This window comes from Antrostomus carolinensis, unplaced genomic scaffold (genome assembly GCF_000700745.2).
Source record: "Antrostomus carolinensis isolate BGI_N321 unplaced genomic scaffold, ASM70074v2 scaffold7243, whole genome shotgun sequence".
Taxonomy (NCBI): Eukaryota; Metazoa; Chordata; class Aves; order Caprimulgiformes; family Caprimulgidae; genus Antrostomus; species Antrostomus carolinensis.
In genome coordinates this window covers 171994-185389 of record NW_010305793.1, presented here as the reverse complement: position 1 = coordinate 185389, position 13396 = coordinate 171994, and the positions used below count along the sequence as shown (strand labels likewise).

General features: G+C 37.5%; 1 protein-coding gene across 1 annotated transcript in view; it reads left to right on the top strand.

Moving 5' to 3' along the window:
- CRB1 (crumbs cell polarity complex component 1) overlaps positions 1-13396 on the top strand; it is a 77445-nt gene that overhangs the window by 29109 nt on the left and 34940 nt on the right. Inside the window, exon 7 of the mRNA XM_029084249.1 lies at positions 10862-11815. Coding sequence (XP_028940082.1) covers positions 10862-11815 — 954 coding nt within the window. The remainder of the gene's footprint in view (positions 1-10861; positions 11816-13396) is intronic.

Genomic DNA, 13396 nt, shown 5'->3' with positions numbered 1-13396 from the left:
GAACTAGCATGAGCATTTTGGTACCAGCAGAGTTCTGAGAGATCTAAGAGCTCTTAGGGAACTAAATTCTCTGTACTCCTTCTGTCCCTCTTAGCCAGTAGAGGGAGCAGGAAATACTATGTGTAGCATCTGCTAAACATTAGCAAAATTTAGTTTTAGCTGATATTTCAATGCAGTCATTAGAGCTTGATCTGGAAGGTGCTATTTCTCAAAGACACTGTGTTGAACACTATTTGCTAGTCCAAGTTCTTAACTTCAATTTTCAGCTTTTGCACCACACAGTTTGATTAGCAGAATCTTCCATATGGAGTTCAGGGATATTGGCCTTTGGCCAGTCATGCAAAGGCCACTCAGGGCTGTATGAGAGCTATGGAAAAAACAAGCACTATGGTTTTAAGTACAGAATACTAATCTGATGACCCAGATCAGGGCTATACCTAGTTAAAATCTGTTAGCACCTTGGAGGCTTGGTTTTCACACAAGAAGAATAACATAATTTTCTATCCCAAACTATTGGGTTTTAGTGATTATGCCAGTGGTCCCACTGATGGACCTATTGTGGTGAAAGGAGGCAGAGGAATGCCTGCCCTGCTAAAGCCTAATCACCCACAATGAATTTTGCACCCTTGCTTGACAAAAAAAAATGTGTGTTTGACCCAAGCATTGTGCAAAATATTCCTGTTTTCCTCTTGATCCTTAAAATACCAGAAAAAGACTACTTCAGACCTTTACATAAGGTTCTCATAATGCTAGTGGCATATAAGACATCAGTTTTTAAAGCATAAAAGGCACCTCATCTAGGCTCAGAAACGACAGTAGTAATTACAAACTTTGTTTTCAAGTATAATCATTTCTTTATTTATGGTGTGAAATGTTATTTACCCTTTTGAACTTTTGCTACTCTAAGCCAAGCAATATTGTTGGCATGTTCCTTTAAAAATAATTGCTTCTGGACTGAGAAATTGAATGTCAAGTTCCAACTTGATGTAAATTAAATGGGTTACATTAATAGTCTGGCCTGTGGTAGAAGTGAGTGTTTCAATTCTGGGTTTGACTTCAGGACATGACCTCTTGATCACACAGGTCAGCACAGATGGGAAATATCGAAGAGGTACCCTAGGTTGACGTGGGGAAGAAAGTGTCTTGTACTGATGTATCACAAACTGTCTGATCCATTAAACAGAAGCAATGTCAGACTCCACAGAGAATAAAGCTTAGTTGTCATAGGTCATTATGCTCTTCAAAAAAAAAAAAAAAAAAGTTGGAAGGAAAATCACAACGATGGAAATCCTCAGGGCTGTCATGTACACAGTCTTCTAAACCTTCCTGAATTAACACTCCCAAGCCTACATACAAGGGGAACCGAGTAAATAATTCAAATATTCTTAACTTTTACAGTACAAGCATGTCTCAGATTTCCCACCTGTACTTCTTATAAAGGATTATTTAACAACATAATGCATTTTAAATTTAAAAGCAGGATAACCATACAGCTATATATGATAACTATACTTATGTGATCAGGCCTTAAGAAGCATCACATGCATGAGAGCAATCATGTTTTGCAAGATCAGGTGAATATATAGTTCTTCAAGGGGAAGGAACAGTTGAATTGGGGAGAAGTTTAAATGCGTTTTTTTCTTTGAAATGCTATCTGCTGCCTTTAAAATGTACTTTAATTTCAACTACTGAGAAACCCCAGCTCTCTCTCAACCTCTCCTCATGACAGATTTTCCAAACCCTTAATCATAGTCACGGTCCTTTGCTGGACCTGCTCCAGTACGTCCTCTTCCTTCTTGTACTTTGGGAGCCCAGACCTGGACTTGATGTGGTCTCACCAGTGCTGAGTAGAGGTGACGAGTCACCTCCCTCGACCTGCTGGCAACATGCTTCCTAATACAGCCCAGGAGGCTCTTGGCCTGTTCTGAGATCTCCATTCTCAGTTAAGCTCTATAGGCCCTATTAAAACTATAATTTTCTAGACTACTGGCTTTTTCAGTTTGTTTCAATATGGGCTGACAATGAGGTTACATAAATACAGTCACTTCTGTATGTTGTGGAGATTCATATTGGTTTTAACAAAATGAGAAAATCTTGTAAATGACTGAAATTTTTCAAAGCACCGTTTCCAGGGCAGAAGCCGTTTCACACTAGACAGCACAGTGGCTGTGCTTGCCTACTTCAGTTAAAACAAAGTGAAAGCAGCCAACATGAGACAAGGTAGAAAATCCCTTTTAGGCGAGACTAGACACAGCATACATTTCTCAATGGATGCTTTCATCAACTGCAAGCACTCTTTTAAAGCTCTTAAGTGTTTGTAGGACTGAAAATTAATTTGTTTTCCAATTCCAAAGTGAATCATATGCTCCAAACAGATTTTCAAGTCAATGAAACATGACCTTGTATGATCTAATTAAACAACTCAAAGGTATTGGTTGTTTTAAGATCCCTCTGGATATACCTCAGTTCAAAGGCACACATCATCTGTATGTACAAGCTCATAAATCTACAAAAAATGCAAATCAGATCGTTAATGCTTTGAATTTGACAGTCTTACCACAGTTTTCTAAAAGGTAAAACAAGAGAAATTCCTGAATTATATATACTCTTTTTACAATTTAAACAACACATAAAAACCATACTGGAAGCAGAACACCAAACATCTTTCTTTGTCTTCCAAATACCTGGTCCATAATCAGGTATAAACTAATCAAGTTATCTGAAACCCACTATTCCAATTTCTTCTCTGGATTATGTCCTGGGCCTTTAAATGCAGCCTTGGACCAGATGCTTCAAAGGTCTCTTTCAACCTAAGTTTTTCTATGATTCTTTACATTTTGTGAATCAACTTCTCTGCTCCAGCACACATGACTATTTAATTACAAATAATATATGACTGCTTCTTTTTTAAATATTTTTTCAGTTTTTTGGCTTTGGTATTGCTCCTGTGGTCTCCTTTCTCCCAATTTTAGCTCTTTCTAGAGCTTATCTCTGATCTACAGGCTTTCTAAGCATCCCTCACATTTCCTATATAGATTAATGGTAATACACATACACGCTCGCTCCTATTACTACCCATGAATGCCCGTGTCTAACAAGAATGCTGTCTCAAATGCCAACACAAGTATCTTCAGGGGTACTATTGATTCCTGTATTTCCATTTCCTTTTTCCCATCCACATTTTTCTCTACTTAATCTATTTAATCCCCAAAATCTTACCTGCTGTTTTCTCTTCTTTCTTAACAGTATCCTTCATAAATCACCTTTCTCCACTTTAACCTGTCACTCTGTAATTGTGTTCTCCCTTCTCTCATTGACTCTCCCTAGCTCATATCGACAATGTGGACACAGCTACAGACACGTTCATGCAGCCAGAAAACACTCAAGGAGGCTGCCTGGGAATACTGGGCTGCCACTATTTGATTTTCTTTCTTATCTCCATCAGTCAAATGCAACAGCAGCTGCCTCTTTTACCTATATATAAAGCTGACTCTAGAAGTAGGGAAATGAAAGGAAAATGAGTGCCATGCAGGGACATATTTCTTCACCAAGTTTTTCTTTAGTTCAGATTCAGTCCCTAATCCTACAATTGGATCCACATGGCTGGCTGTGTTAATCGAAATATGGGATGAAGGTGTAGGCTACAAGCAACAGTTTTGCCATGCTGCCCTTCTAGGACACGGCCCCTTGCCGTTCACAGCCTATATGTGTCTGACCTCTGGCTGTGCCACTCGTGCAACTTTGCCTGAGGAGCACTGACGGTCTGCAGGGCAGGCTCATGGAAAAGCCTGGCTGATCTACCCGGAAGCTAAAGCCAATGCTGAACTCAGTCGGCTGTTTCCAATATTTATAAAATAAAATAAACACACCAGATCTCACTAAACAACTAATCACCTACAGCGTGTACATGATTTTTTATTTTTTTTTAATAAAAACTATTTTAGGCGTGACAAAACATGTGAAACAAGTGGAAAAACATTTCCAAGTACTTTTGCTCTCAGAAAAAGTTTAATGATTGAAGAGATTAAGGGATCAGGGGTTTTTACTGCTTAAAAAAAAAAAAAAAATCAATTTTTACTGAAAATTTAAACTAGTCTATGAAGCTTCAGGCCAGCAACATTTTAAAAGACTGAGTTACAGCATGCCATTCTGAATGTAACATATTATGAATTCCATATCCCTCAGCTAGAGTGACATATTCAATGATTAAGCCAAGTCACTCAACTCTACTTCTATTTTAATTTTTTTTTCCTGGCTAGTATTAACTTTATATGTGCATTTCAAATGGCAAGAGGAAAAAGAGCAGAATAGTGAATTTTTCTGCAATAAAGGAATAACTACCAAGTTCTTATGACTTTACAAAACTAGAGTTCTGTGTGAAAGGTATCACGTGCAAATGAGCCCAATGTTAGCAAATGCTTATTATCCTACTATTTTAACGTACCAAATTTTCCATGTGCTCCAGCTCTGCCCTGTATCCTGTCTTTCATTTTACATGAGCTTTTCCTGCTACGACTGAGACAAAAATTGCCATACTAGATCAGATCACTGGTCACATTAAGTTCAATATCCAGTATAAACCAGTTCTTTACTGAAGAAAAATAGAAGAAAAAAAAATCTGTTTAAATATCCCTCACTTGCTCTACACTGATGTACATAAGAAGTCTCCTTCCTGACCTCCATGACAACTGATTTATGCCCAGAAGCATGAGTTTTAATTACAACGACATAGAGATGGTCAATTTATTTCCTTGCGCTTACTCACTCATGAACGTGCATTTCCTCCTTCCAGCAAAAAGTAATTATCTCTTTGCAATTATCAGCACAGATGTGACAAAGTTAGAATTTTCATGATTGGCTGCTAAGACCTGGAACCCTGAAGAATACATGCTCTGCCAGATCTTTCCACTGGCCTCAGGATTAATGAGTCCCTTGAAAAAAGTTGTTTCTGCTTGAGGTAGGACTTTGTAACAGACATTTCCAAAACTGTAAAATATAGGTGGAGGAAGCGTTATTGCAAACTCTTTGTCTTCATCTTTCATAAAGCATATTCTGAAGGGTATGCTACAATTTGAGTTTCTCCAAGGTTTACTCCTACTTTCATTTTATACCTATATGTGTATAGATATATATATATGTGCATGTATAGTTTTACACATCTACAGCTCAGTTGCTGGGAATTATTTTATTCAAGGAAGTCACAGAAATATGGAAAAAATAGAATTGGAAGGGAGAGACATGCAGATATCATTTGGGCTATCTATGTGTCTAAGATAGGATCAGCTGACTTGATGATGTCACACCACACTTTTGTCTCTGAGCTATTTTTACGGATCCAAAATAGGCCTTATGGCTCCCAGTGGATCTTATGCCAAGGCTTTGTTGCCTTATCATAAATAGAAATATTATCTTTAAGTATGACTTGGATCTTCCTTGGTGCAGGTCAAACCCATGACTTCTTCATTTGCTATGGTCTCAGGGAACAGTGTGTGCTCTTTTTTGTACTGAAAGACTGTTATTGTGTCCCATTTCCTCTGCTTGTCTTTTGACTGAACAGTCCTACTTTTTTAGTTTCTCCACGGAAGCCATATTTTCTAGACCTGTGATTATTCCCATTACTCTCCTCTGAATTCTTCTCAGCTGATCCACATCTTCCTTGCAGTGCAGAACTAAAAGTAGACTCAGTATTCCTGCTAAGGTATGACCAAGGCTTTTTAAACTGGAACTATTGTTCCACTTGTTTTCTGGTTTGAGACTATAGAAACTGAACGAGTCCTTCCGGAACTGAATTCAATGTATTTCAGACCATTTCTCCAATTTCTTATGTTCACCTATAAAAGTAATTTTGTATTTAACACACTCAAAAGTTTCACTTAACCCTGTTTTATCAGACAACTTAATAAGCAAACTTTCTATACCATCATCCACATCTTTTATGAAAACACTGACCAGAGCAAAGCCAGGACAATCCCAAGCTATAACAAATAGAGGCTACTGCTTAAATTATCACAGAAATAAGTAGTTTCAATCTCCTGAACTCTCCACTCATTAAATAAAAATGTCTTGCTCAAGACCTGAAGAAATAAAATATTTTAGTAAATTATTTTTTTCCTGTCTTTAGCACACTCAAAAATCTACAGACATGTTTCCAGTAAGTAGTACCATGAGATCCAATGGAACAAAAATACTTCATAAAATAAAGAAATAAGATACAATTTTAGGTCTTTTCTATCTGCTTATTGAGATGTACAGTTTCTCTGAATGACAGTGACAATGAAAGAGTTGATCTGGATTAACAGATCTTGAAAATGAAAGAAAATATGGTCTCAAAAAACTACAGCTTCTTAAACAACAAAAAGTGACAAATCAATTTTGAACAGATCCTAAAAATATGTCTTTCTGTGAAACGTAATCAAAGTTTAGTGTGAGCACACTCGGGCAGAACATGCTGAAAAATAATTTAAGTAGAATACATATCTATTGCGTAGGCAGTTTAATGAGTCTTTCTTTAAGCCTTGTTGATCTGGCTTGGGCAAAATACACTGTCAGACTACATCAGCAGGTACAGAAGTGGAGCAAGCTAAACCTGGAAAGGAAGCCTTTAAACTAAGAATTCTTTTGAATTTTACAGAAACTTACTTTGTGGACTGCTTAAGTGCTAAATGATCTTTTTCCTTCAGAAAAAGATGGTTGCAACTAGGATACAGGTTTACATCATTTTAATGACAATGTTTACAGGTAAATATTTCCTTTTTGTGAAATACTATGTGCACTTAGACTGTATTGAACATGTAGTATCTATCCAGACTGCCTGCTTGTACTTGTTTGATATTTATATACATCAAGAACTGGAAAGGTAGAAGGCTATAAACGGAATTCTAAAGAAAGGTGTATACCAAAAGTGTAACTTGGATAATATTTTATAATTGTTTAATCAAAATGAAAATTAGTGGCATTCATCAGAATTATGCTTGAATAACTGCTTTTGCAGGAAACTTTTGATGCTAAATTTGAAACTGATAATTTAATTAAGAGGTTAACAGTTAGAAAATGGCTACCCTATAGTAATAATGTGTAAGCGAAAAAAAGAGACAGATATGAGTGGTTTTATCAAACTAAGTCAAAGGAGCTGTTTCATCTCTGTTTTGAATAAAACTTCACAGGAGGAAAATGTAATCATTACCTATAAAAATATGATAAAAATATTCACATTATCTGAAATTTTAGGTAGGTGTGTACTATATCTAGAAGAGAAAATGCTGAATGATTTTACTTTACTTTTTACTTTAAAAACACAAATATGTTTAGCTGAGCTAATGCATGTAACCACTGAAAAGAAAAGAACAGTTCCCCTTGCACTTGTTTTTGGTATGTCTTACATCCTTTGAGAATACTTGTTTTTATATGCTAAACTTCTCCCCCAACCTGAGCTATTTGAACTGCTTATACAGTTCTATAAATATTGACTAATCCTTTTATCTACAGTGCTTTTATCTTGAGTGACAGTGGTCTTTGCTTGTATAGCAATTGGCAGATAACAAGCAATATGAACATCACTTGAAAGAACAGCTGATTTATTTATTCTTGATATGAAAAATGGCTTACTATTTGTCTTTTGGTGTGAGCTATATTTATGTTAGTGCTAATCTTATTATGAAAAAGTAGGCATATAGATGTAAGTGCATAAGTATATATATATAAACACAACCCCACAGAATAATTGATTTGCAAAATATTAGCATCGTTACTTTAAAAATAAGTATTATATTCAGACACTGAAATGCTTATGTTATTACACTTGTTTAAGTGGCTCTATGACAGTCACTTTACATTTAATAACTGATGTTATTCATTTTCTATAGGCAAGGAATACACTAATGTGTACCTCCTCATAAAACTAATCTTAATTCTTTGTTAGACATTGATGCTTTTGTTATCAAATGTGTTATCTAAATTTAAAGGTAGAAACATTTATAAATTCTGAAGTTGTTTAGCATTCTCATTAAATAATTTCAGTAATTTTAAATCTAATTTGCTGAAGTAGAGAACAACACAGATACTAAACATTATTGTAAAGTTGGGTTCAGTTTATGCATCTGTTTCATCCTTTCCAGAGACAATTTGCTATTGCAAGGTGTGACTCAGACCACAAGCTACAGGGCAAAGGTGATGCCTCACAGGTGCTGTGGGATAATAAAATAATGTACACAGAGTCATCAGGAGTTACTGAAAATTTAGCAACTAAGTATCTAGCCATTCACTAGGCCGATTTTTTTTGTGAAGGGTTTTATAAGGGCTCCCAGTCTATAAATCCTTAAGCATGCTCTGACCACTCCGAAGCCCTATGACAAGGCTAAGTACCTCCCTGATCCTGCTGCTTCTAGGCTGCACTTATTTTTAGCTCTGACACAAAAACCCAGAGAGGCCTGCATTTCTACAGCTGTCACATTAAGACCGAGTTGTACACAAGACCTGTGGCTGCATTGTTCTTGATGTCAGAGCAGGGAAGGGAGCAGTATCAGGCAGGAGATGTACTAAAACAATGACCAAAACAGGAAACAGCTCACGGTAACTTCACATTTCATATACTAGAATAGCAACAGCAGGACAAGTGGCTAACACAGAAATTGCCACAAACTGGGCAAAGCAGACGTCGTTCTGGCCCTCAGTCAATAACAGTTTGGGAAGTGCAATTCACTTTGAGAAAGTCAGTCCCAATGAATCATATTTCTGCCAGATGCCACTACACATTAAGGTATACATAGACACCTCATGTTGGAATAAAGATGAGCCTGGCTGGAAAACAGAGAGAAACTGCTGCTGTAAAACATCACTGCCAGACCAGGGAGACAACACTAGCTGTGCTTGATAATCTGAAGCTTCCAGTGGAAACTATGTGCTATAACTGAAGACTCTTGAGTGAGGAGGATCACTGCAGAGAGAGCCTTTTATATACCTGCTATGACCACCTCACTCTGGCTAATTTTTCAAACAAATCTCAACCAATTCTCAGTTCCCTTCTGGCTCTCCTGTAACTTACAGCTCTCTGAGTTGGGTCTGGTTACAACTATGACTGAATAAAATGGACAGGCAAGGAATTACCCTGAGTAACAACATTAATCTACTTTTATTTGAAGCAATTCATTGTGGCTGAATGCTGCTCTGTAATTTTCCATGAAAAATGGCTGCATTTTGCTGTGAAAATGAGGCTTGCTATGAGTTTGTACATAAAGCTAGCTGCAACTCTGTAAGCCTCAGCATACCTCATTATCTAATGAGTTTTGCTGTGGGGACAGACATAATTATGTCTGTTAACTACTTTGTGCTGATGAGACTAGCTTGAAAACTAACTACAAAGGATTTCTTATTTTCTCTAGAATAACTACGAAGAGAAGTGAAAGTATTAGGATTTGTATTTAGCATGAGTTTTCAAGAAAAGTATTTGGATATTTTGACTGCTTTCAAGAGGGATAAGAAACAGATTTTCCCTGATCCATTGCATACATATTGGTCACTTGATTGCTAAAGAGAGAAGTTACTATGATTACCACTTTATAGACGAACAACAGTGCAGAGGGATAAACAGATTAGTTTTACAAGAGGAACAGATTTTTTTTCTTTGTGAAGTCTGATCCAGTAGACATACCTAGGTTACATCTATCAAACTGAGATGAAGACCTCTCCTTTTACCCAATATACCAGAAGCCAAGCATTATACGTAAGAAAAGGAAATATGAATCTATATTGCCATCTTTTACAGAAGTGCTCTCATCACCAAGCTCTGAGACATTTGAGAAAATATTCCTTTCATGTTTTCTTGCTTTATATTTTGTATATAGGAAAGGTAAAGAAAGTTCCACTGTAGATACATGGTACCAGAAACATTCTGCTGGGACATACAGGTTCCAACCCCTCCAACAGCTTCTCTCAGATGCTCATATCCCAAGTGGACAATTCTTACAGTATGAAGCCATAGTTGACGAACCAGAAATCACTGCTGCCTCATTTTTGGAAGAATTGAGATGCATTCTTTGTTTGTGAATAACCACAGGATGCACCCAACCGTGAAACGTGGCAACTGCCCACTCATGGACAGGGTGCATCTCACTGCATCTTGCCCAGATCACCAATAGGATGCAGGTTTAAGCTCTTTGGATTTCTCATTGTCACCTTGTGCAGCTCCCTGCTCACTCTGTGAATTTCATTCTTCAGATAGCCAGCTCGCTGTACATATATTTTGCAGGGACGTTCACCTACTTGTCACTCTGTCCCACTATATCATATAGTACTTACAAGTCCTGTAGCTCTCACTTGAAGATTGTTGCTCCAAGATGTTTCATATGGGACCAGAAATACTAGTCTGTAATTCTTTTACTGTCTGAATGACTGTGAAAGAGAAGGAAAGACCAGCACACTATACTCCAGCTCATCAACATACTGTCCAATTCATATGAATCAAGCAACAATTTTTGCCTTTTTATATGTGATAAATAATTCTGTTCCTCTCAAAGCATTTTAGATTTCTGCCACAGAATAGGTGGGAAACAATTACTTGATCACATCTTTTGTATGTGACATTTATCTTAATTTGATCATACCACCAAACTGTCAGTTTGTTTGGTTCTTTTCTCAAAAATGTGATTATCACTACGGTGTTTATATAATACTTTGCACAAGGAAACCATAGCATGTGAATAGTAGTTTTATATTTAACATATTTTAGACTTGTGAGTCAACCATCTATTTATCAAGACATTCCCCTCTAATTAAAGATAATTTAATTAAACATATGTTATTAAAAATGTCATTTTGGGCTCCAGATACTCAACCCAGAATGTCTAATTCTTTGTTTATTCTTCAGGTACTCACTGTGATGAAGACATCAACGAATGTCACACGAATCCTTGCCAAAATGGTGGAATCTGTGAAAATTTTCCTGGGAATTACACTTGCCATTGCCCACTTGCAGACAAAGAAGGAATTTATTATGGTGGCTGGAACTGTACAGAAGTTCTCCATGGCTGTACTGATCAGCAATGCCAAAACAACGGAATGTGTATCCCACATTTAAAAAATGGCCAACATGGATTCAGCTGCATATGTTCACCTGGGTATACTGGAATACACTGTGAAACCATAACCACGTTTTCTTTTCAAGGAAACAGTTTCCTTTTGTTGAAGAATCCCTTGACCCCTAAAAAGGAATTTTTCTACAGTATAAACCTGAGGTTTCAAACTGTGCAACCTACAGCTTTTCTGTTTTACCGAGGGGAGAAAAATACATTTGCGAAGCTGGAGTTACTGAATGGCTACTTACACTTATCAGTGCAAGTCAATAACCAGCCACAGGCTCTTTTACATATTTCACATAATGTCAGTGATGGAGAATGGCATTCAGTAGAGGTAACCTTGGCAAGAGCTATTACTCTTAATTTGCTTGACAGCTCTTGTGCAGAATCGTGTCTCAATAAAACATCTGCTATGATAGACAATGATCACATGATGCCTGCATTTCAGAACACGTTTTTGGGCAGCTTACCAGTGGGGAACATTAGCAGCAAATCTCTACTTAACATCTATAATATACATTCTACACCTTCATTTGTAGGCTGTCTTCAGGACATTGAAATAGACTTGAATGTTGTTATTCCAGAGAATCTATCACCTGAATCATCTTTAAATGTCAGGACAGGATGTACTAAAAAGGACTGGTGTGAAACCCACCCTTGTCAGAACAGGGGACGCTGTACCAACCTGTGGCTGAGCTACAACTGTGATTGCTACCGGCCATACACAGGGCCAAGCTGCACAACAGGTAAGGGAATGCTGTTGGCATTTGTGTTTTAAGGGGTTGCTGAAAACATGATTATAAACAATCCTGTTTACCTGGTGATGAGACAGCATGACCCATAGGATCTCTGGAGCTTAATGTCAACTGGTAAGAAAGTGCAAGAGGTTAGTAGTAGCATGCTTTTGTTATTTTCTAGTTACTTTCCCAGGAAGACTGCTTTTCAACCAGACAAAAAACATCAGGCTAAACTTGTGGCTTCCACTCATCCAGTTTTAAAATCTTCTTAGTGCTCTTAGCACGCCATAAACTCTGGAAAACTGTAGTTCACTGGAGGTTATGCACCCTGAGTAAAGTTTAGAAAGCAACCAAGTCACTTGGAGTTTAAGTCTTACTTTCAAAGCATTCTTTGAAAATTTCATCCTCAAGCTCTCTAGGCTTTTATAAAGAAACTCATTTAAGGCAATGAAAGGCAAGAAAACGTACTGCAAGTTAAAAAAAGACAGACTTCAATTTTGAAAAATGAATGAGATTATACTATTAACTTAATCTGATTAGCCCAAGAAGTCAGGGCTTGAGAGGCTGGAAACAAGGCCCATTCATTTCTCGGCTGGTCCCAAGGCAGCTCTGGACAATCGCTAACGAAGGCGGCCATTACCAGACAGCTGCTTGGTGACCATGTCTTAGCGAACAAAAGAGCACATCCCAGCAAACAACTTCTTTGGCAGTGACAGACAGGAATACAAAAGCTGCAGATGCCTGTGGCACTTTCCTTGCTACAAATGATCTTTCCAAGTGTAGGTTGAGGCAAAGTGGAAGGACAACAGGAGGTCCCTGCCCAGCTCCTTGCTATACTTCATCTGATGTGTGAAACTCTCTGGAGCTGGAAATAAATACAGCACCCCTCAGGAATATTTTGGGGTGAAATTTGCAATCGTTTCTCAGCAGAAGTTTTAGGGATTTCAAACAAGCAGTTTCGTTTAAGAAAATTGTACAGGACTGAGTCTTCCATGCAGCGCCCTTGCCCCTGCTTCCCTTTCTGTCCCCTTACTAACCACCCACACATGGTCAATCACAGCCATGTTTAGGGAGGAAGAAATACATACACATATACATACATACATATATTTATGTATATATATTTGCCAAGTGGACTGGAAAAAATGAAGTGTAACAGCAGAGCCATGGTCAGATTGGAACGGACAGATCCTAAACTGGTGTAAACTGGCGTGGTTGCACTGCCGCCAGTGAAGCTACATTGATTTACATCATCTGAACGACTGGTCCCAGGGGTTTATTGAATGCATTGCTGCAGAAAGCTGTAGCTTGAAATACATTTCAAAATGTTTAAATACAATTTCATTTTGTATGCTATACTTAATGGTTATCAATACTTTTCAATAGTTTTTCTTTTTGGTTTTATTGCAAAATGACAAAGTCTGAGAGGTAATTGTAACAGACTTCTTTGAAGTCTAGCTGTAATTTATCCAAAGATTTGGAAAGCAACTTTGGAGTCTAGGACAACATCTGGTAAATATGTTTGCCTCCTTATATGAAGTAAAATTAAAACCAGTCAGGGCCAGGAGAGGCCTATAGTGGCATTAGAAC